Raw genomic sequence first — 25,293 nt, forward strand, 5'->3', positions numbered from 1 at the left:
TTACCATTTTAAAACTTTTTATGTAATAAAACGTTTACTTTAAATGTAATAAAACGCAATCACAGTTACAATTCATTTATATCTTGTCCAACAACAATATATATATTTAATCACGTTACAAGAGTTATTTTCCTTGCGCTTTAATATGAAACATTTAAAATATTTACAATATATTTATATTCATTCTATTTGTAAGTATAGTTAGTAGTAGTTCTATATTTTATAAGTATGATCGCCTCCTTGGTACAGTGATTGCGTAGTACCGAGGGGTCCTGGCCCCTGGGTATATAATATATATACTTGTATATTATTATAATATTATCTGTGGTACTGTAACAATAACGTATGCATTTTTTATATTGTAAAAAAAGAGTAGGTAAGTATTCTTATTAATCGAAACCTTTTGTTTCATTTCAATTGTGTGTAATAAAATAAATAAAGAACTTAAGGACTTAGGTACTCAATCCTTTATTTAACCAAGTGCTCATTTGGCTTTAGGTATTATTAATTAAAAATAAGCAGAGAAGTCAACAAAGAAGCACAGTAGTGAAACCTTTGTCGTTTATTTCCTTGATATACCAGTGCACGTATGTAGACCATTCGTTAATATATAATTCAAAATATCCATATTCATACAAAGTATACTTAAAAATAATATACGCAACTTAAATATGTATATAGTATTAAGTACAAATATTTTGTACTTATTTGGAATCTCTCAATCCTTAGACAATATCGCAGTTTGGTGGAAAGTAAAACTAGGTATATCAAATTAGGTGTACAAAAACATTACGGTAATCAAGAAAATTAATTTTACTATGCACAATTATATAAACTTCAAGTAATTAAATTATTTCTCCTTCATGTTTTACCATCATTGATAAAAAAAAATAAACTTTAAAGATTGAGTAGGTATATAAAGCTTCGTATATTAGAAGCTTCTTCCTTCTTCCAGTTTATGACAATATTACAATTATTTAGCATTTTTATTAGAACTTACAAGAGAAACAACGCAATTCCTCAATCGGGTCACAAAGGTTATTGACTTTGTTTATAAAATTTAACGTCATCTAATTTAGGTACTGTGTACTTGAATGTTCTTGATTGTATGGATGAGTAGAATGCTTTTAGTGGCAGATTTAGCAGTAGAATTTCCGAGAAATGTTGTTGTGTTTTGGAAGAAAGTAAACTGACTGTAATATCCTATATCCCTAACTCTTCCAACTTTGTACAAAGCTTCATTCAAAAGTTCCTATTATTAGTACCCACTACCTACAACTGAAAATCTAATTGACCACAGATGTGTAAATCCGTCAATAACACCTTTAAACCCACGCACCAGTTGTTGTTGTTGTTATATAAACCATTGTTAACTACTTCTATTTCTGTACTCCTTTACTATCAGCACTTGAGCGCTGTAACAACCACGTAAATTATGAAGGCGCGAAATCCAAAGTTCAAAAAAATCCCAGTGTTGCCAATCTTGGTCCGGATTCATATATTTAACATAGTGGAAGTTAAGATTTTTTTATCTCGGCTAAATTTGATCTTTAATAAATTTTCAATTACATAATACATTTCAATGTAAATAAATAAATAAATAAATAATTCCTTTATTTAACAAGACAGGATTATTACAATATGGTGTATTAATTCACAATATTAATTAATTTAATAATTTGATATTAATATTATTATGAGATCATTGTTTCCCGCACTAGGCGAAGCCTGTCCTGCGGGACCAAAAAACGATTAACAATATAATATAATTTATAACAGAGCGGCATGTTAGTTATAACATAGTTAGTACGTTAGTTATACATAACATAGTAGTATGTTAGTTATACATAAATGCATTATATTCAAAAAAGCCTATGATATTACATTTGCAAATAATTATCTTCTACATATACGTCATTAGGTACATATATTAACCAGAAATCGCAAACTACCAGTAGCTATGTTCAATTTCCATTTAAATAAATAACATACACGCGTAAAGACTGGCTTAATAAATTAAAAAAAAGTTAAACTGATTATTATTTCCGCTATTGAATTACGCCAAAGTATTTCAAGGTTATCGGCCACTTATAAGGTAACAAAAACTAGTGCAAAAACTAACTTTATCATAAAATAACACGCAAATAACTTCCTTCAAATGTACTTTAACAATAACGAGAATCAATATTCTCATAATTATAAAAAAAAATTGATCGTAAAAGTAAATTAAGCTTAAACTTTTATACATAGAGTAGAATGTCATTCGATTTACGGCGTAGAGTATTAATTATTATGTAAAGAAAAAGAACATAATGTATAATATTATTTCTGTACCTTGTTGTTCTGCAAGATTTAAAAATATAAGTAATCATATTTGTAAAACTCGAAGTTGTAAAAAGTAAAATTTCGAAGAGTTTTCAATCAATATTCGATTGTTTGAATTGTGTTTTATGAACTCATGTTCACAGTCCTAGCTCTATAATAGAGTCCACCTTTGAAATAATAATAATTAATAATATTATACCTAAGTAATAAGAATAATGGGTAGCAGATGGAAGGGAAACAGTATCAGTAATTACCTATACATAATATAGGCAAGTCGTTTTTTCGTAAAATTTTGAGAAGGGCTGTTCTAAATGTTATCGTAAGCAGGTGGTAATATTTAATGTATATTATTATATGTAGTAAGTCTTTAAGGAATTTCCAGAACAAACCTTATGTTTATTTGACGCGGGAAGTAAATTGATAAATAAGCAGTTCGGTCAGACAGTTGTAGGTTGCCTTGATCTAGTAAAACTAGTTTCTGGACCCGGTATTATATACTTAAACATTTTCTCTAGTAAAATATTTTATACATATGTATTATTCGAAAGGTTTCATTGTTATAATAACTGTTATTTATTTTTAAAGTGTTCCTCAGTGTATAGTATAAAACAAATCGCTTCCCGCTGTGTCTAGTTTTATAGAAAGCTTGCATATACATATATGTAATAGGGTCTATATAATGAGGTGATTTTTAACTATTGTTTTTCGTTTAATACTATTGTTAACATTAAATCGTATCTATAAATATATTTTTTTACAATTATAGTCATCTAAAAATGTCTACGTAAAAGAAAACGTAGTAAATATATGAACTAATTTCACAATACTAGATAAGACATAGTAACTATAAAAACTGTATAATATAGAGGTTAAAATACCGACTAACTATGAACGTGGGTATTAAAATTTAGAATTGAATGGCTAAGCCAATTCAGTATGTGTCCATTAAACAAGCGAGAAGCTATAAACTTAAAACTTAAATTTAATAATTATAATATGTTTGTATGAAATATATTTTATAATGGTTTTACAACAACGTTTGAATAAATAACGTTTATTAAAGTGAAACTTTTATTACATCGTCTCAAACTTTTTGGTCCGTGTAGCGCATGTCGCGTGTATCGCGGCTGCCGAGTAGGTATACCTACTCGGCAGCCGACCATCGCGCGACTTGCGCTACACAAAGCAGTGTTCGGAACCGTTCGAACAGTTTCACTTTTACCGTGGTTTCATAAAACCACACAACATTTTTAGCATAGAAAATTAATCGTTTTTGAAAATTTTATCTGAAGGCTTCTTGTAATTGTTACTTCTTTAAGATGCAAATTGCAAATTGCAATGAATAATAAATTATAATTTTGCATTTAACACGCACCCAAGAGAGAATAGACGAATAAACTTACTATAAATAATAGCTAAAACATCTTTACTTATGTATTATAATTTTTGAAAATCACTAGTAAATTACGTAACTAAAAATAAAAAAATGTCGGACTGCTTTGTTAATTACTACCTGTTATAATAAGTGATCAAAAAATAAAGAGAAAGAAGTGTCGAAAAGGTAACTAAGTTGAATGATAACGTATCTCTAAATTATTTATCTAAATAACAATAACATTATAGTAAGTGTCATTCTCATTATGAAATGTTTTAAATGTATCAGAAATATTATATTTTAATGTCGTTGAAGTCTAAAATATATCGTGATGCTTATAAACACAATCACATCACATCTCATTTCATAATTTAGTCTGATTTACAGTTACAGTACAATTAATGTTTTCAATTCCATTCAAAAAAATAATAAATGTTAAAAATCGTAAACATATGAATAAGTCTCTACGTGAAAGGAAGTCAATGTGATATTATTGACATCAATCAAATAATATCAGTTCATTCCCCTATCGTTGAGACTTGAGACATGATAAATAAAATACGAAACCAATATTGTTTTTCATGTAAATGCGTTTTTCTTTTGTTTCCCATTTTTACCAAGATACAAGTAGATACTGTAAATAAAATAAAAAATTGAATAAATAAATAGAGTAGCTGTGTGACTTCGTCCGCGAGAAATTATAAAAATAGCCCAAGCTACTCTTTATTGCATCAGTTTATAATTCAAAATCCTAAAGTTCCATAGAGTAAACAGACAAAAATTGTAAAAAAAAATTACATAGAGACATTTCATATTTATTTACTTACCTTTGTCTCTGTAGTTTTAAACAAGGAAATTTTTACTAAATTCACAATAAACATACCGTGCCATAATAAATAAATAAAAAAATACGTAGGTATTTATGTAGTAAAAAACGCACTAGAGAATCTATGCATAGAGTTGAGTATTATGAGATGTGCTTTATTTAACACATAAAATTACATCATATTTTTACGTAGATAATGAAAGTTAAGATTTTATTTTTATAACCATATAACTATTTGTGTATATCTATACTAAGTACTATTTTATATAATTCGTATAATCGCTTTTTTCACAGCTCCAAAATTACATGGCTACCGAATATTAGTCATGCATTTTGGGAACTATTTATAGTAAATTGATATGATTATATAAATCTCCACATTTAGATTTGTTTACATAGATATTACATAGATATTGTATAATAAGCTTATTAGCGGAATAGATATGGACACTTTCCGTCTCATACATTGAAATTCGTACGCCAATTATTATTTTAAAATATTTTCTTTCATGCTATGATCTTTGCCATAATTATATACACTTTTCATTATACGTATTCAGCTACATAATAATATAATTATAGCATTTAGTTAAATAATTAATACAATGTTGCTTGTTCTATTGAAGTTAGTCAGTTAAACACTAGATGGCGTTGTTTGATTTGAATGAACATTATTTATTGGAATGCTCTCGTAGGTAGCTGCATATCTGATTGTTCTAATTTGCCTAGTTCGTGGCATTGTGACTTTGTCTTAGCTAATACTAACCTTATATAAATACCTAATAAAATGACGAAAAAGGGAACTCGTATTTGTATTTTGCACTACGAGAATTTATTCATCTCTACCAGATGTCCATGATATTGACAAATGTGGAAAAGTTCATGGTGTGCTTTAATCAGAATTAATATTGTGTTATTAAGATTTTATATCATTACTTATTGTGTATATATAATATTAAATATATAAATACATAATTATTAAAGCCTCGTTTATATTGGCAAATAAGGATGTTCTCACAATGAATCATTTAATCCTAAAATACTCAGGTCTGTTGCAACTTTGCTTGGAATGCTCTCGTAGGTAGCTGCATATCTGATTGTTCTAATTTGCCTAGTTCGTGGCATTGTGACTTTGTCCAGCTAATACTAACCTAATATAAATACCTAATAATCACGACTCGTATGGTAAAAGGCACATTATAATGTATTTTCCGTAAATGAGTTCGCGTCAAGTGTACCGTTTCCTAGTTAGGCATAAACCATGTGAATAATATTTGTATTACAATAATATCACCTGTGTGATTAGGTATGTATATTAAATTAATTGGTATATACTTTTACATATCATTATAATTCGTTTCGTTTCGTTTTACATATCATTATAATTCATCATATTAATGTCGAAAAAAATGCATGACGAATAAATTGTTCAAATACTGTATTCCATAATGATGTTCCAAGGATGTTCTTTTTAAATTTTTCAATATCTCATTTTTTTAATTAACTCAATGACGTTAAATGTGTTAATTTTGTAACATACGAATAATGTGGCCTGGTGAAAATAATCAAATGATTGCATCAAAAGGAACAATCAAGATTAGGTAACTTATACCTTGACCTTCATTACAGTGTTTAATGTTTAATCATATGCAATCAAGAAACTTTATCTAAGCCATATTTTTTAAATAAGCATAAAGTTTAGATACAGGATATATAAAAAAACCACCTCTTCGCAATTTTCTTATCCTTCTGGGACAAACAGGAACGCTCGCTGAAAATTAATCTTCCTATAATAATATAAGAATAGTTCCTTTCCTGTTTTTTTTACTTATAATAGAATTTTATATGTTAGTCGTTGATGTTGAAATAAATATAATAAAAATGTCTAATTTTTCATTGAATAGGATAGCACAATACAAAAATATTTTAATTTGGACATAACCACATTGTTTTATTATCTTATATTTGGTATGTAGATAACAAGGATGAAATAAAATAACTTTCCAGAGTATAAAAATGATATTATTTCTTAATTTTTCGGGCATGGAAATAATATATGTAATAAATAAATAATACTTAATAGTAATAAATAATACTTATGTTCACGTTCTACCGGAAAACGGTCGTATATTTCATATTATACCGCTTCCTTTCCTATATTTAGGATGAGATAGTAGTAATATAAGCTAGATAGAATGAGGTTGAGAAATTTTTTTTAATAATAACTTCCTTCTGATCAAGTAATTTTTATAATCATATAAACTGAACATTGAGATTTTAAAGAAATATACCGGTAGAACCTCCTCCTTTTTTTGAAGTCGGTTATATTGATAATTTAATTTGTTAAATTGTATTCTCTCTATTTAGATTCTTGTTATTAATAAACAATCAACTTTATATTCAAGGTTTCAGTGTCTAAACATATTTCTACATAGTTTACGTCCATAAAAAGGAAAACAAATTGTCTGTTTACTTTGATCTTTCTATTTGACATCCAGGCCAATGAACCCCGTAATATATTATGCGGGTACAGTAGGAAATTTCGTGAGACAGGGCTTAGGTGAGACATATAGGGATTTCCGAGATCAGCATACGTAATGTAGTGTAAATGTGCTTTTATCTTGCGGGAATTAATGTACCGATAAAACTAGTTGGTACTTAAATACTTACGTAGCCTGTACGTTAATGAAAAAAGCCGTACTAATTTTAGGATTTTTTCAAACTTTAACTCAAACTATTATTTATTTAACATTTACCACTGATTCGGAAAGCATTATCTATGGATATAAACTGAAAATAAACTCCATCAGCTATATAATAAGCTCTTTTTAAATACTATCCATACTACTACATAATAATTAAAATATAAACAAGATGCTTCGTTCATTAGTTGCCAATAATTTATGAATGTAACTTTTCCTTAACCAAATGTCATCCAAAATAATGCACCAGATAGAATCTAGCAATCCAATTCATATGTTTTAAACAATACATTAGCCACCGCTCACCTTATAATTTTGGGTAAGGCAACACACATCCATTAAAGTTTAACTGTATACCAAAAGTACACTTACGCGTGAGCATTTATATTTCATTGTGCGCCTGTATCACGCTCTCAGGCTATTTCGTGATAACATAAAGATTGAAGCACTAAAACAATTGCAACACAGATCTAGGTCATTCAGATATGTGCAGTCTCCTTCGACTTGAAATGTATCTCTCATAGACATCAGACCTTTCTTTTATATCTATAAATCGAAGTGTATGTGGATTTTTATATGGCACGGCTTTATTATGATAGATTGTTATTTTATTAGTAGATACTTATTCGAAGAAAGTACTATGTTGTAATATGTATATCAATTAATTATTTAAATTAATAAAAAATACTCTTTTGAATCTTTAAAATGTATTAAACCTAATTATTTATAAAATAAGGTTATTTAATAGTTACATTTTGTTAATAGCCCTTATAAATTAAAAATAACGGCTTCATTAAAGCTGAGACTCATTTGAATTTGAACGTTGGTTTTTATTACACTATCGAGGTGCAATCATTGGACACTTTAAAATAAAGTTCAGCCATAATTATCCCTCCATCAAATTTAACTAGAATGGTATGAAATAGGTAACTATTAACTACTATTATATGTAATAATAGATACGAATGCAAATTAAGTGAATTGTACATTACTGGCCGATGTCGAATCAAGCTCTGTCCTCTAAGGACGATAACTGGTTCTTTGACCAACACTTTCAGTTTAGACTTACTAAAACTATTTATTAATGTGTTTCCAGGTATATAACAATAAAAAAAACCATTGTTAATTAAACAGAATTTTTTAAAATTGCAGACTATTAATTGTAGAAAAATCTAGGACGATTACAAAAAATTACGTTACACTCGGCCAAATTTTCACAACATATGCGTTGGAGGTGTTTCGAATATCACAAAAATGTCACGTAGTTGGCTTCACAACCATAGATAAGACTTTGGCTCCAACCCAGACAACCTACTTATTAAAATTACCCAAACTTGCGAAGACAAATTCTCTTCTACTTGAGTGACTTTATAGTTTAATACGATCTTGAAAGAACATAACTTTACAGTGGATTAGTATAATACAACCAAATAATCTGAAAGTTATAAATTCCGAGTAAGTTATTTGGACCAAATACCTGTCTCGTCCCATCCTTCGCTTGAAGATAATTTGATAATATAACTGCGTAAAGAGTAGGAAATTTTGAAAATGCTTTTTTTTCTTAGTATAATATTTCTTACCGACCTGTTAATTTTCAGTCTATAAGCGTGAGACTGAATCCATGAACTAGGTCAACGGGAATAGTAAGGATAATTAGTATGTATATGATGTGTTTTGAAAGAGAATGTGACAACAAGACAAAATATTTTTTCATAATTAATTGCAACGATGAGAAATGTCGCAAAATCGATCTTGAGAACTCATACGCGTTTTAAAACCTAAGCAAAAAAATGTGTAATTACACTTCAAATATAACGAAAAAACTTTATGATCAGTATGTATAACAACGTGTTAATAGGATGGGGCTGTAAATTTAAATTAAGATTTAATCAAAATAGCAATTTAACACATCGTAATTTTTTATTGCTAATAACGTAATCGTTCTAGGTAACGTTTGCTCTACAAACTGGGTGTGTGGGTCAAAAACAAAATGCTTAATCTTGACACATTAATTGTATTTCGCATTGCCTAACCTGGAGAATATAAATAATGAAAATTATTTTGTTATACTCTGCTATTATGTAAAATAACTAAATGTTTCTGAACGTATTAAGAAAAATTTCAGGAAAGGCGTATCTAATGTTTTCATAAAGACTATATTCCCAAAAATAAACTCTACCTGTCAATACATCAAAGAGTTTTAGTCTGACTCCGTGAGATAGGTATGCTAGACTTAGAATAAATATACTTCATTTATTATGTTATTTAAAACTTCAACTAATTAATGATGTGATGTGCAAGCTTCTAAATTAATGAATTCGTATAGGCAAGAGCATTAGCTATTTTTTTGCTAAATCGAATTATAATATAATTTAATTATTATTTTTATTTAATTGTTATTCGTACGTATATTTCATCGCAAAATTGTTAACATCTGTGGCAAAAGTAAAAACAAGTAGGTGTAGGTAATAATCTATAGATAATAATTACAGAAAAAACATTCAATAATAATTTATTTTTTGCCATATATATGCATTCTCACGCATAAAACTTGATTAATATCCTTAGTTCACCATTTATGTCAAGTAATTAAATAACAACGGGTAACCTTAGAATTCATTTCATTGGATTCATATCACAAAAGAAACTTGTATTGCTTCAAATTAATCATTAATGGTGAATTACTTTCAAATAAAACTTCAAATCTCTTGTCCTACTATGCTATGCTATGCTACTAATATTATAAGCTAGCTTTCCGCCCGCGGCTTCGCCTTCTTTGTCTAAAACATAATAAATTATATAAACCTTCCTCTTGAATCACTCTATCTATTAAAAAGTTTGTGAGGATAGATGTATGTGTATGTATGTTTATTACTCTTTCTCGCAAATATTACTGAACCGATTAAAATAAAATTAAGCACATATGAAGAGGGTAACTCGGATTAACACATAGGATAGGTTTTATCCCGGAAATCCCACGGGAACGGGAACTACGCGGGTTTTTCTTTAATAACGCGGGTGAAGCCACGGGCGGAAAGCTAGTCATGAATAAAAACACAAAATATGTTATGTAATAAGTACATAAAACTAGGGGAGATAATTGCATCAATCAAATAGGTTTTATTGAAACCAAGTTCAAAGTAATTCCTTTCAAATGCTGAACGCTAATCACACAATTCATGCTTAAATCATTTACAAATTAAAGTTATTCATGTTATTTCATAACTTTCACAAACGTAGGTAATTCTTAGAATTTGATGAATACTCTATTAAACATTAGGTACACACATTTTTTTACTCATAAATCGTACAGTGTCCAAAAATAGCAATTGGTAACGTCGGAGATAAAATGAAGAATATTGGTTTTTATTTTAATTGTAAAGTAAAAAAAATATCCAATTTTTTTTTCAAAATAAGTAAGTTAAATAATAGCTATTTTTTTCCACAACTAATTTATTCAATAAATAAATTTACTAGTGCACTACTAATCAGTGTATCATGTTTCAAATTAGTTGAACGTATTTCCAGTGTTTAAGCTCGCATTATACGCCATGCTTTTATAACACAGCACTCACTTGTGCCAATGTCACGTATTGTAATAATTATAGCAAGGCCACGTAACATTCTAACTTCTATACAACGAACCTTCGATCCATTCGACCGTAATAATAATCGACAAATAAATTAACGTGGAACTTATTAAGTGGATATCTCTTCATATAATATCAATACGCTTCCAACATTGGGAACTTTTACGAAAACTGGAACGTGTAAGGTATTATAATATAATGTTGTAATAATTATAACATAATGTTTATGTATCTTTGTTTACTTGCAAAAAATACGAGTAAAGTGAATCTCACTATATTCTAGGAATTTGTTATTTCTATCTTACGTTCTAATTTTAATCATTAAGCTTGCTAAAAGCTGCATATAAAGTGGTTGCTATGAATCTAATTTTGACATAGGTCAGATCTGAAACTAGGCCAAGTCACGATGAAGATGTAGCACCCTCGGTCAATAACCTTAAAACCTTTATAGAAGGTAAAACTTTACACAACATTCGAGTTGATCTCTTTTAATAATTAGGAAAACTCAACATACAAGTTTTTACAGTGGGAAAATATTTTTCCCTTAAAAACACTTCTGGATTTGATGAAACTATGACTGGAATATAATGAAATAAAATTAAAAACGTAGGTATTGTACTTTTATTCAAGTAAAGATAGCAAATATTTTTTAATTTACGCCATCAGTATTAGCCTTAGGTACATTAATATCTACTGTTTATTTTTCTCTATTGATTCTAAAGTCATATCTTTTTGTTTCTCGTATGTTTTTTCTTCAAATTGCAGGCTATTCTATGTACCGTATTACGTTGTAATAATGCATATGCAATTAATTGATTAGCATAATATGACGTAACATTCACCTCACACTACAAATTACTTACACGTAGGTTACATGTAATTATTATGAATCATAAGTCTCTGTCACTGCTGCTTTTTTTCTTGAAATATAACACTACCGTAAATGGAAACTGCCCTTTTAAATGTATTTTTATAATACATTTGAATAAATAAATATTAATGTGACACACTAACAATAAAATAACACGTAAATAACTAAAGAGCGGATATTTTACATGTACGGTGTTACAATTTAAATATCGCATTCGTAAAACTGACCTTAAACATAGAGGTTATTTTTAGGAAAGGCAGTAGATAGCGCTTTATTTATAGCAATATTTGTTTTAAATAGGTTATTTTTAAACGCAGAGACAATGAAAGAGGTATTCTTTCCATTTCAGAGATCTTGTTACAGATCTTTTAAACTTAGCAAAAATATGTAGATAAGTGAAAAAAAATTCATACTAATATTATAAAGCTGAGGAGTTTGTTTGTTTGTTTGAACGCGCTAATCTCAGGAACTGCTAGTCCGATTTGAAAAATTCTTTCGGTTTAAGATAGCCAATTTATCGAGGAAGACTATAGGCTTTAAATCATCACGCTAAGACCAATTGTGAGCGGATAAAGAGCGGAGCAATGCGGGAAAAACAGCGGGGCACACCTAGTTCTTGATAATTGCAACCGTATCGTAGTTGCTTATAGCTGTGACGAAATATCAGGAAACATGCTTTAGAGTTTAGAATAAAACCTGTTATTAAGCTTTATACAACTGCTATAAGGCTCTTTTCGATTTTGCATTGAATGTTTAGGAGGCGGAATTCGACACAATTGTTGATATATTTTATCCCACTTTAGTGTACTTATCGTAAAACTGTTATTCGCGACTACAAAAACAATCTTTAGATAAACTACTGTAGTGTTTATCGAGTAATTTAGACAATACTTGCATCAAACTTGCAATTTCTACGAACCATGAGCATGTTTGACTTGGCACCTAGGAATACTAATTATTGACAAAATACCTCTCCCACACTTAATTATTGTTTCCAATATGAAGCAGCCAACGCATTTGTAACCATCCGTCATAAGCATCGCCCGCTTTGTCTAAAGCCTAATAAATTATATACTAAAACCTTCCCCTATAATCACTCTATCTTTAAAAAAACTGGATCAAAATCCGTTACGTAGTTTTAAATATTTCAGCATACATACACAGAAAGCGACTTTGTTTTATATGTACTAGCTATGTAGTGATGCTAATTTTCACTTTTAGTCTTCAGAGCGTGGGTCCGAACTAGTCTTATGTACGTAGCTACATCATCAATGCTAAGTTTTAGAATTATAGTTTTGTTAGCATTGTAGTTGTATCAGCATTCAGCTATGTACATTTACCGGGAGACCTATGTACAATTTAAAGATTTATAAACAGACTGTAACTCTTCCTAGAACATGTCTTTATGGGAGGGTCACGTCGTTTTGTTAATTAACTATTGAAACAAAAAAAGTTTTATTGCAGTGGCTCAAGATCTGTTGCTAAATGCTAAAAATAACACACTTTACAAAATAAACGTTCAAGTAGTAAAAAATTAAATGAGAAGTTTTATACAGAAATTAAAGTATATAAATAAATACATATATAATAAATACATTGTACATACTTTTTGGTAGCAAATATATAAAACATAACTAGATAATTATTCTATGCAGATTAGTCCTTTCATGTATTACAGATTATATTCTAAAGCTTTGTTACAATAGGTAGATTTAGATACAGGTCAACGTACTGATCTGAGTTCATCAATTTACCTTAAGGTAATGTATACACAATCTTTCTTAGACAAAACCGTCCCAACTTTACCGAAAGGAAATGTCTCCCAGAAAGCCTTTGATACTTTATCTCCGCATCAAACAAAGGTTAAAAATTGATGAAAAGCAATTTACATAGCGAGCGTTGAACTCATCTGACAATCTCCATTACAGAACAATGCAGAAATAGGAAATTAAAGTCTTTAAAACTGTTGTCAAAAACACAATACGTATCTGAACATCGCAAATCCTCGTTGTTCTCATTTCTCAATCTATATTTGGAAGTCAATCTTTTATTCATTTTAGTAATCGGAGCAAGGCTTGTACTTTTACCACGCGAAGCCATATACAGCATACAAAGGAATTAAATAGACCTCTGTTAAGAATAAATTGACCTGGTTTAGCCAAAACTGTGCTTTTGTTACATTTTATTATTCAAGCCACTTCCTTGATTGAAGAAATTATATATGTTATTAAGAACAACATAAAAAATTACACAATTGAGTATTTGAATTAAAAATTTTTTTGTGATAAATGGAAAGATTATATATTAGTTTTATAGCAAAACTGTTTTTATTTTTATTTTTTTGCAATAATTCAAAAGTTATTTCAAAATAAAAATTAGTCTTTGAATCCAGTACCGAAGACACGTCGGCAACTCCCGAAGCGTCACCCAAGCGCGTGTGACGTCATAATGTTAATTTTCACTCATTGCAGTTGATAGAACAATAAATATAGTTTGAAATACTTAACAGGATAATAAGGTAAATTTATGAAATTATTGTATTGTTACCGGGTTTTTATAAGTATACAAAATTTAAATTAAATCCGTCGGTTTATAGTGGGTCTAAATCGAATCGAAAGGAGAATTGGTTACATACAAACATATGTTTTAAGCTGATCCTGGCGATCCTTATCAGGATAAATTTATGATATTATTGTATTGTCATCGGACCTTGATAAGTGTTCAAAATTTGAACAAAATCCGTCGGTTTTAAGTGGGTCAAAATCGAGTCGAAACTTCGAAAGGATTCTGTTACATACAAACATACAGGTGAAGCTAATAAAAGCGTGTTAATACAGTGTTTTGATCTATTTAATTTTGTTGTCATTATTAAATTACATATTAAATATATTAATTGTTAATTATATTACTTAAATTTATATTAAAAATGGCGAACCTCAAAAGTTATCGTTTTGTACCATTATGTACGAATACTACAAAGGCAACTCCTGACAAAAATCGGTGATCATAAATATATCAACATCTATTCTTGATGATTCTTATTTTTTTCGTAACTAACTAACTAATTCGGAACCAACTAACAAATCGTATTTTAGCAATAAACTTTCAATATTATTGTCTAGTCACGTGTAATAGCCGTAAACGGTACTGCATAGCTATAACATTATGACGTCACAACTGTGGTGACCAGTCATGGCGCGTTTGTAGTCACGTGATTCTAATTCAAATTTCATCAATTTTTAATTGCTTATAATTAACGGAAAAAAATTTTTTTGAAGTTATTTGTATTAAATATCAATATTATTAATAATAAAGTTTCAAAATACATAAAAAAAATCAATATTTTTTTTTAATTCAAATACTCAATTGTTTCTGTTTGAAACTTTGAGACTAAAAGACTTTAAGACTTTGCTAAGAATGTTTGAGACGATTTTTTTTCTGCTTTATTGTCTATTTCAAATTCTATCCATATTTTATTTTATCTTTCAGTATTATACCTATTATATGTGCTGGGACACGAACGTCCTATATAGTGTTGGATTAATAAAATAATGAAGACGTTGATGATGAGAAAACACCGACGTAGATTACCTATTAATTATTATGAAATCACATTTAACTCTTGCTAAAGTTTAACAAGTTCACGGCTATAACATGAGGTATGGTGCTAAACATTTATGTGATATCAATACATCTAATAAATAATTGGTCTCGAATAAAAATTTATTAGTTTACCTTTATTTGGATATCTTAAGTTTTACGATATAAATGTGCAATCCTGCATTAAAAGCCTATAAACGATATCGACCAATAAACAATTTATCTCATAAAAAGTTATTAGTTTTAATAAATATGGTAATATTTTTTATGGTTGTAATGTTCGATAAACCATAATGATTTAAGCCTGCATCCATCAATTAGGCCATGATCTTATCGAAGGTTGTCATTTGTAGAGGATTAACATGAAAGTAATGGTACCTACTCTTTATATTTAGTAGTCTAAATAAAAAAATGTGTTATTTCTACTTTTATATGATCTTCTGAAATTAAGCCAAAATTAGTTCATAAGCGTAAAGTTCTTCCGTCTAGAGTTTTTTTATTTTTATTTTCAACATTATATTAATTGAATTCAATGTTTTACTTTAAGTCTTTAAGTCCATTCTGAGTAAAGTATGAAATTTAAACAATGCTTCGGGTCATATAACATGTAATAATTTAATGTCTGCTTTTTTGCCTTTCTGTGGCAATCACGTAAAAAACATGAAATTGATTGACTAGTTCGATATTGCAAATAACCTCGAGCTATAAATGTAAATATTACGGAACTAAAGTTCACACTACGATGTTAATGTATAAGTTTCTTATTATTATACCTGTTGTATAAGTAGTCTACTTCCTTCCTATATTATAATAGGTAATTAAAATCATATATTTAATTTCCTACAAATTTTTATTTTATAATTTTTAGCATATTTTGGCAGTTGCTATACAATTCGAGCCTTCATTTTTTACTTTTAGACTGCATGTCTAGTCGTTAACCTTCATATGCCAAAGAAATTGACTTACAAAGTACGCGATACCAGTTAATATGTAACCGAACATTGTATGAATGAATGTAAACAACATTACCATATTGTCTAGCTCAACATACGCTTGATAAACAGGTTCTCGGAAGCATGTGCCGACGTCATACAGTCGAATCCTGAACCGCCCACAATCAAATAACAAATTAAGTCCGGGTTGTGTCCGTTTTTTAAGGACATTATGAGCCTTCAGTGTACAAAAAATAATTTGGAATAATAGAAAATCATATGATTATTAGAATGATTAATCTTTAAAATGTGTGTAAATAAATAACAATGTATTTTTTATTTTAATTCTTTGTGTTTGATTTTACGATTGAAAATATATTTCGTTTGCATACATGTAGATTAAAACTATTAAAATAGGATTAGGAGTATGAGGTGTTATAGATGTCATACTCTTAATTATAGTGGTTTATTTTTATTTTTTAACCATTAATCAACAAGTGCGATAAGAAATCATTGTAATTATAATATTATTTTGTAAAATACGAGCCTAGTGTAAAATCGAAAAATAAATAATTCATTATAGCAAGATGATGGGATGTGACAGAGAGAGGGTATCTGTTTTTTTTTTTTTAATCAGAGCTTTTTTCAATTAATAATTGCAACAAATGACTAACCTATTACCTAGCATACTTTTAGTCGTAAATTATTATAAAGCTCTACATTTTAAATATGTCAGGCCTGCAAAGCCACTATTGCTTTATTATTGGTTTTGCTTTATTTAATATAACTTCATGATAATAATTAATAACTCCGTTCTAAGTACAAGTGTGTAACTATGAGTTTTTAGAATCGCAGGAATTTAACTCCGTAGGCTAGATAACAATCGCCTTACGTACCCGGAACTAAATAGTGTTATTATTCTTTATGTCACGGATACCAATAAGCTTGAGTGTCCGCGCGGCCGAAGCTTTTCTTTGTGTACCTAGACCGCTACTGTCGAACTGAACAAGGCTGCCTTTCTATTCACATTCTCCGCCGATAAACGAATTATGGGTCTGGACTGGAACTAAATTACAAAATCAGTACGAATTATGAAATAGAGTATAGTAGAATTTCGAGTTTTATTAAAGGGAAAATATATTTATGAACATTGCTTAATCAAAACAATAAAAAATACTCTAAAATTTAACAAAATATTTTGTTAACGCTAGTTACCTAAGTGATGCTATCTTCACATGCTTGAGGTCTACAACTGTTGCGCACTACATACTACGACCACGAAATTCTTTCGTTATGACCGCCACATGCAACGAGGTCACACATTTTATTGACACCTGACATTGTTCTAACATTACCGTCCAATTACCCACTGAAATCGCCTTACTTTTTAATTATATCCGGCCCGTATAAATATGGCTGAGGGCGAGTCGAATTTATCAGTCGGCCGTGCACGGTTTGAAGTGATCTACTTAGTTCGTCAGACAAACACAGACCACGTTCGCAATGCAATCGCTGGTGGTGTTCTTCGCTCTTGCCGCAGTGGCATGTGCCTCCTACGTCCCGTTGGCGCAGCCCCCGCACCACCCCGCCGTGGTGTTGGACCCTCATGGACGGCCTCTGGATACCGCCGCAGTGATCAACGCTCGTGCCATCCACCTGCAAGCTAAAGCCCTGGAGCCACATGCGGCCATTGCTGTCGCCCCCGTCGCTCACTCGTACGTGGCCCCCGTCGCCCACTCGTACGTGGCCCCTGCTGTGGTCGCCGCCCCCGCCTCCGCCGTCTCCCACCAATCCCGTGTTGATGTGCGCACCAGCCCCGCCGTCGTCTCCGTGCACGCTGCTCCCCTTGTGGCTGCTCACGGTGCCCTCGCCGCTCCTCTGTTGGGACACTCCGCCCTCGGTCTCGCCGGTCACGGACACTACCTGCACAAGCGCTCCCTCGGACACATCGCCTACAGCGCGCCCATCGCCGTCCACGCTCCCTCCGCCGTGTCCCACCAGTCCCGTGTGGACGTAGTGTCCAGCCCCGCCATCGTGTCGCACGCCGTGGCCGCTCCCGTGGTTGCCCACGCCGTCGCCGCCCCAGTTGCCATCGCTCCCGCCGCCGTCTCCCACCAGTCCCGCGTTGACGTGCGCTCCAGCCCCGCTGTGTACGCCGCCGCCCCCGTCGCCCACTCCGCCGTGTACGCCGCTGCCGCTCCCCTAGCGCACTCCGCCGTCTACGCCGCTGCCGCTCCTCTGGCGCACTCCGCTGTATACGCCGCCCCCGCCCACGCTGCTGGCCATTGGGCTCATGCCTGGTAAAAGCGAAACTGACGAACTCCTAAGCTAATGTGTATAATAATACTCAAACGATATTTATAAATTTATAAATAAAAGTAAAAAAATAATAATTTAAATATATTTGTGTGGTTTTATTATAGATAAATAATAATGTTAATTCATGTATCATATGATATTCACCGTAAACCAAAAAAAAACATTTAGGCCTGCATAGAATGAATGAAATTGCAACAATGAAATATATTTTTTTAGCAACAGAATTTGCGCTTATCCACTTTAACGAAGAATCATAACATATATTTATTATAACAGCTTTATGCCTGTGTCTTCGCCCGCTTTGTCTAAAACCTAATAAATGATATACTAAAATCATTAAAATTTTGAATAAAGAATGAGTTTTTCTGAGGTCAGGCTTATTTAATGGGATGGGAGTGTTTAATGTAAAATTTTCGATATTGCACGCCTCATAAGCGAAGCGTTGAGGTGGGTACTACTGTCACTTCGCGCAAAACATCTGATTTTTCAAACTTAAAATGTCTTTATGTATCATACATTGCACTTGTAAGATAATACATACACACACATATTAAGAAAAAACACTATTTTTAACGTTCATGATATTTTTGATGTCATTTTTGTTATTTAAACTAGTTAAAAAACAGTTTAAAAAAGTTCTGTCTTGGACGTCCGTGTGTCTGTATGTGCGGATCCTTTTTCTTGTTAACACGATAGCGACCGAAATACTTTACTAATCGAGTCTTTTTTTTTCTCTTACGCTTGAGTATGCTCAGGAATAGAACCCTTTCATTTTTCAGGGTCTAGGAAAAAGTACTTTTGATATCAGTTTAAAGTTTTTTGATATTAGTTAATGTTAGTGAAGTTAATGTAAAGGCTACCACTACAAATCCTAAGATTTTCGAGAAAACTTAAAATTTACCGTGGTAACCGTAAATTTTTTGGCTTTTACGTTAACATAGTATAATCATTTATACGTTTCACGTCGTTAATTTTTAACTGCATCATTAACTTATAATTGTCTTAAACGAATGATCAAAATTTTTAATTCATGTAAACTTTTACAAGTGATAATATGTAGAGTAACTTTTTAAACTGCTTTCGATTCAAAAGGTCGTTACTTAACTTTGTTAAGTTCATTTGCAGAATTAAATTTAACAACTGCCAGGGCAGTCTTCATTTGTAACTTAAATATTCCTTTGATTTTACATCATCGAGGTATTCATGTAGTGTGTAATAACCCTTATTAATCAAATGTAGATTGAATATAATATGATTTAAAAAATTTTCATTGAAAGTTTTAACAAATAAACTTTGCAAATAATTTTTACAACAAGAACCTCTAGACAAATGGCAGAAACATTAAAGAATAGAACCCGACCTTCGCATGTTACAGTGAAACGGAAAGTTATATCATAAACTTTTTATCATTAATTTTGACCAAAATTGTAGATCTTAAAATTATATATAAAAAGAAAATAATACTCCTTTATGTGAAAAATTACCGATAGTTCAAAAGTTATCGTCGTACGCACCTTTCCTCCTAAATCACTTGACATCTAAGATGAAAGCATCTTAGCGAAATTTTAGTGTTGTCCAGCGTTGTCTACTTTTTTTTTATATATTCAGTAGGCTCCAAAAGTATTGGCCTGATTTTTACTAATAGAAAACTACATTATTAAGAAGCAAAATAGGTTAGGCTATATTTTAAATCGTTTTGATGCTGGCCGGGTGGAGTCAGGACGACCTGCTAGTTCACCGTCTAAAGATAATATATATTTAGACTTTGTCTCTACTTTCTCTCTATCTCTCTACTCTCTACTGTCTCTCTTTAGATTTTTAAGATAAATACACGACAATTACAATTATTTTTTGGCCTTAAAAATTAAGAAGGTAACGTCAGTACATAATACAATCTCTCATGACAGATTACAAACTGATTAATATAAAATTGTAAATTTTTAAGATATGTATATTAAAAATGAATAAAGCGAATGAATAAATGCAAACGATTACTGACTTACTTGATGTTGTTGATTTTTTTGCCTTTTTTTACATTAACTTAAAAAAAGAACTGACCTCATTTATGTAAACCATTACCACCCTAAACTAATAGCTACTTTTATATCAAGCTTTATCATACTACCATTGAACAAAATCCGTTGCGACGTTGTGGCGACGTTGATCAGTAAGTTAATTCATTTTAAATTCCTAAAATAACACCAACTTAGGTACATTCAAAGTTTATATTGTAATAAAATAAAAGTCATACATGTTTTGATTTATTTTTATTTTTATATAATTTTATAAATATTGTTTGAGTATTATAACACATTAGATTAGGAGTTCGTCAGTTTTCGCTTTTACCAGGCATGAGCCCAATGGCCGGCAGCGTGGGCGGGGGCGGCGTACACAGCGGAGTGCGCCAGAGGAGCGGCAGCAGCGTAGACGGCAGAGTGCGCCAAGGGAGCGGCAGCGGCGTAGACGGTGGAGTGAGCTAGGGGAGCGGCAGCGGCGTACACGGCGGTGTGGGCGACGGGGGCGGCGGCGTACACAGCGGGGCTGGTGCGCACGTCAACGCGGGACTGGTGGGAGACGGCGGCGGGAGCGATGGCGACTGGGGCGGCGACGGCGTGGGCGACCACGGGAGCGGCCACGGCGTGCGACACAATGGCGGGGCTGGACACTACGTCCACACGGGACTGGTGGGACACGGCGGAGGGAGCGTGGACGGCGATGGGCGCGCTGTAGGCGATGTGTCCAAGGGAGCGCTTGTGCAGGTAGTGTCCGTGACCGGCGAGACCGAGGGCGGAGTGTCCCAACAGAGGAGCGGCGAGGGCACCGTGAGTAGCCACAAGGGGAGCAGCGTGCACGGAGACGACGGCGGGGCTGGTGCGCACATCAACACGGGATTGGTGGGAGACGGCGGAGGCGGGGGCGGCAACCACAGCAGGGGCCACATACGAGTGGGCGACGGGGGCCACGACGGAGTGAACGACTGGGGCCACGACGGAGTGAGCGACGGGGGCGACAGCGATGGCCGCATGTGGCTCCAGGGCTTTAGCTTGCAGGTGGATGGCACGAGCGTTGATCACTTCGGCGGTATCCAGAGGCCTTCCATGAGGGTCCAACACCACGGCGGGGTGGTGCGGGGGCTGCGCCAACGGGACGTAGGAGGCACATGCCACTGCGGCAAGGGCGAAGAACACCACCAGCGATTGCATTGCGAACGTGGTCTGTGTTTGTCTGACGAACTAAGTAGATCACTTCAAACCGAGCACGGTCGACTGATACCTTGGACTCGCTAGCAGTGGTTTTTATACAATCACCACGTAATTAAAAGGTTTTCAGCGAGTAATTGGGCGGTAGTGTTAGAACAATGTCAAATGTGAATAAAATGTATGACCTCGTTACGTATGGCGGTCATAACGAAAGAATTTCGTAGTCGTCATGTGTAGTGCGTAGTTATATTATTTATGTCTACGTGTGTGAAAATCTTAAATCAGTTAATTACTTTTTAAATTATTGTCGAGCCAATTTAATAGGCAACATTTGACGTCTATCAATTTTATCTTCATAGGGTGGTAACCTGCTTAAAAACATCGATTAAAGTGAATTAATCGATACGGACTTGAAACATTTGTCAATCGAACTTGAAACACATGTCAATAATTTATGATCATTTTTTCGATTTTTATTCCCAAGTAATCAATGCATTCGATTCTAGATGTCAGATTTCGATTTTTAGAGTAACGTCTCTGGTATTTAAAAAGAAAAAAGGTTTATTGACACAAAATTGTAGCGACGTCAGTTCTTTAAATCATAACTTGTTTATTATGTTTAGAATGGTTTATCAGTAAAATCAAATCCTAAAATTACTTGTATCGGTCATTATTATTATAAATATGTAATCGTAATTGAAAAATGTTAAGCAAATGTGCAGTTCTAACAAAACGAAATATCATGTTATTCAATGACGTCGTTACTAGGTTACGTTGTTGAATTTTGTGGAACTGTCAAATGTTGCCTATTAAAATGGCTCTACTATAACTTATATGCTACATACGAATGAATATTTAAAACATCACACAATCGGCTAAGTATCTGCATGTTCAAATATTATTCTATTTAATTACATATTTTAATTAAACATTTATATATACAATAAATTCAGGATTCAGTCCAGGATTTTTCCAGTAAACCCATCTTTAATAGATTTTTTAATAGACTACATTTATTATAAAATTGGTCTCATTCTATTATCACGCCGGTGAAAGTCGACCTATATTCGGATCTTAGACCACAATATCGATTAAACAATTTAAAAAAAAAACAGACTTTTTTTTATTTTACTTCATACATTCAGTTTCAATATTATTGGTTAATTTAAGATGTAGAGAACAAAAAAAAGTAAAAAAGTTATCACTTCTGAATATAGGAACTATCAAATAGATTAAAAAATACGTCTGAGGAAGGAATAGGTAATTAAAATAATTAATAATTTTAAGATGTAAAAAGTAATGTAAAAAGTTGAACCTAAATGTTCTATAAAATAAAAGCTCCGTTTATGCAGAGCTTTTTTTTTTTAAACAACAAATTGTTTCTGATCTTTAATTAAAAATAAATGTAAAGAAAATTATTACATAATTATGTATTATTAAAATAATAAGCTCCACAAGTTGAACCTAAGTTAAAAAACTTAAAAGCATCATAATAGATAGTGAAAGGACAAAGTCAATTGTCATATGAAAGTAAACGGCCTTGTCTCTCGACACTTTTATACTTTGTAAAATCATGAACCATATACCATATTTTAAAAAGTGCTAAATCTCGTGTTTCTTAAGGGCCCTTAGTAGGTGAAAACGGCAAAATGGACTGTTATCTATGTGCTATAATTGAAAATATTGAAGTTTTATCGCACTGAAATTTCTAATATGTTAATACATATCTGTAATCAGAACAAATGTGTGATGGGATGACTGTTTCTAAAACCCGATTGGTGATAAAATTTTGCTCGATACAAAAATCCTGAAGTTACCTCTAAAATATCATATAAATGCATGAGTAATAATTCGTATAAAATCACAAATACATAGGTATTTACCTTCTCGATTTCGTGTCTTTTTTAGATTTAGAAAATACTAAATATTTTCATTCAATTTTTGATATATATATAAAAATGAATCGCAAAATGTGTTGGTAAGCGCATAACTCGAGAACGGCTGAACCGATTTCGATAATTCTTTTTTTATTATATTCCTTGAAGTACGAGGATGGTTTTTATGTAGAGAAAACGTAAATATGTACCACGGGCGAAGCCGGGGCGGACCGCTAGTTTTTGATAAAAATGTGAATGGCACTTACGATTTTTAGTTTCGAGCACGTTGATTCTATACTAAACGCGGATCCCCTCACCCCTCACCAAAGCGAGAATAGCTGAATTTTCGCTGACCGCCTAACCCCTCTTATCCTACTAAAAAAAGGGGTGTCATGTATTCGAGACGTTTGGACAACAGTTGCAACTTATTATTACAAATCAATATTTCCTCTATATATACATTATGATATGATTTGTTTATTTCCTCGTTAACAGGAAGAATATGTAACTAATTTAATAATTAATTTTGTTTAAATTTTATTCATATTACACCTTTTGAATATATTCACAATATAATTAAATGTATTTGTAAGTATACTAAGAATAAAATATAAACTTTAATAGTTTACAAAATAAGAAAAACTTTGAAAATAGTGAATCCAGAATAAGAAAATTTGCTTAAATTTTGATTTCCTCGTAAGGGGTACTGGATAAGACCTTAAATTGAAAACTTGTCAAAACTGTTATTGAAATAAATTAGAAAAGCCTTTGAAAAACAAACATACAAAATACGTTTTATTTATTAGATTTTTTTATATTTAAACATTTACAGTGTACAATAGGTACTAGAAATTTATAAAAACGTTTATGATTATTGTTATATGTACTGTAAACGGTGTAACGAATAAATAATAAAATATGTATTGCGTTTAAAACTTTATTTCCATCATAAAAAACCGGTCGTGTGTTCATAGATCATTAAATTACCAAGTGGTGTAAACAGATGGGTACACTGAATGAGCGGTAATCACTGGAGTGCCCACCTGTTCAGTGTAAACAGTTGGAGAAGACTTCACCACCACGTGTTGGGCGACGGGCGTCAGGTAAGCGGTGTGGGCGACACTCGGCACAGACTCCACCACTGTTGGTGCTACCACAGCTTGCGTCACTTGTTGGGAAACAACAGCTGGGTAGGATTTTACATCAACACGTGACTGTTGAGATACAGCACTTCCACCGACGTAATTAGTCGTCGCTGGGACAACGCTCACTGGAGCGGATACCACAGTAGGGACTGACTTGACTACGACAGGCGATGAAACGTAAGATTTCACAACTGCGGGTGTTGATTTAACATCTACGCGGGATTGGTGGGACACAGCAGCTGGCACGCTGTATACCGGAGAAACAACAGAAACGGCAGGCTGAACTTCGGTGTAAACTGGCCCGGAGACTAGAGATGGAGATGACTTAAGAAGAACACTGTAGTGCGGTGCGGCTACGCACGCAGCAAATAAAGCACTTAACACCACCAACGATCTCATTGTGAACGAGGTCTGTGTATAAGTATTGAACAACTGTGAGAACAGTCACTGGACTAATTTCGATTGAGATGTCTCCTAATATTTATAGTAATATGCCAAAAGCATTAATTACAACTATTTAGGCACATCGGA

At 32.2% G+C, this 25,293-nt stretch overlaps 3 protein-coding genes across 3 annotated transcripts; 1 reads left to right on the forward strand and 2 right to left on the reverse strand.

Annotated features, from left to right (window-relative positions):
* The first annotated feature begins 17,637 nt into the window (after positions 1–17,637).
* LOC149484075 (uncharacterized) lies at positions 17,638–18,624 on the forward strand. The gene has a single exon (XM_089701547.1). It carries the CDS (start codon positions 17,725–17,727, stop codon positions 18,523–18,525), a length of 801 nt encoding a protein of 266 aa, XP_089557673.1. The 5' UTR covers positions 17,638–17,724; the 3' UTR covers positions 18,526–18,624.
* Positions 18,625–20,792: 2,168 nt separating this feature from the next.
* LOC149484076 (uncharacterized) lies at positions 20,793–21,834 on the reverse strand. Its single transcript, XM_089701546.1, has one exon. It carries the CDS (start codon positions 21,741–21,743, stop codon positions 20,883–20,885), a length of 861 nt encoding a protein of 286 aa, XP_089557672.1. The 5' UTR covers positions 21,744–21,834; the 3' UTR covers positions 20,793–20,882.
* A 2,706-nt stretch (positions 21,835–24,540) lies between these two features.
* LOC149484077 (uncharacterized) lies at positions 24,541–25,235 on the reverse strand. The gene has a single exon (XM_089702054.1). The coding sequence runs from the start codon at positions 25,159–25,161 to the stop codon at positions 24,601–24,603; it is 561 nt and encodes a 186-aa protein (XP_089558180.1). The 5' UTR covers positions 25,162–25,235; the 3' UTR covers positions 24,541–24,600.
* Positions 25,236–25,293: the final 58 nt, after the last annotated feature.

The sequence above is a fragment of the Colias philodice genome, chromosome 12 (assembly GCF_061535455.1).
Source record: "Colias philodice isolate Cphi_HAF_F1 chromosome 12, ilColPhil1 Martin Lab GWU primary, whole genome shotgun sequence".
Lineage (NCBI taxonomy): Eukaryota > Metazoa > Arthropoda > Insecta > Lepidoptera > Pieridae > Colias > Colias philodice.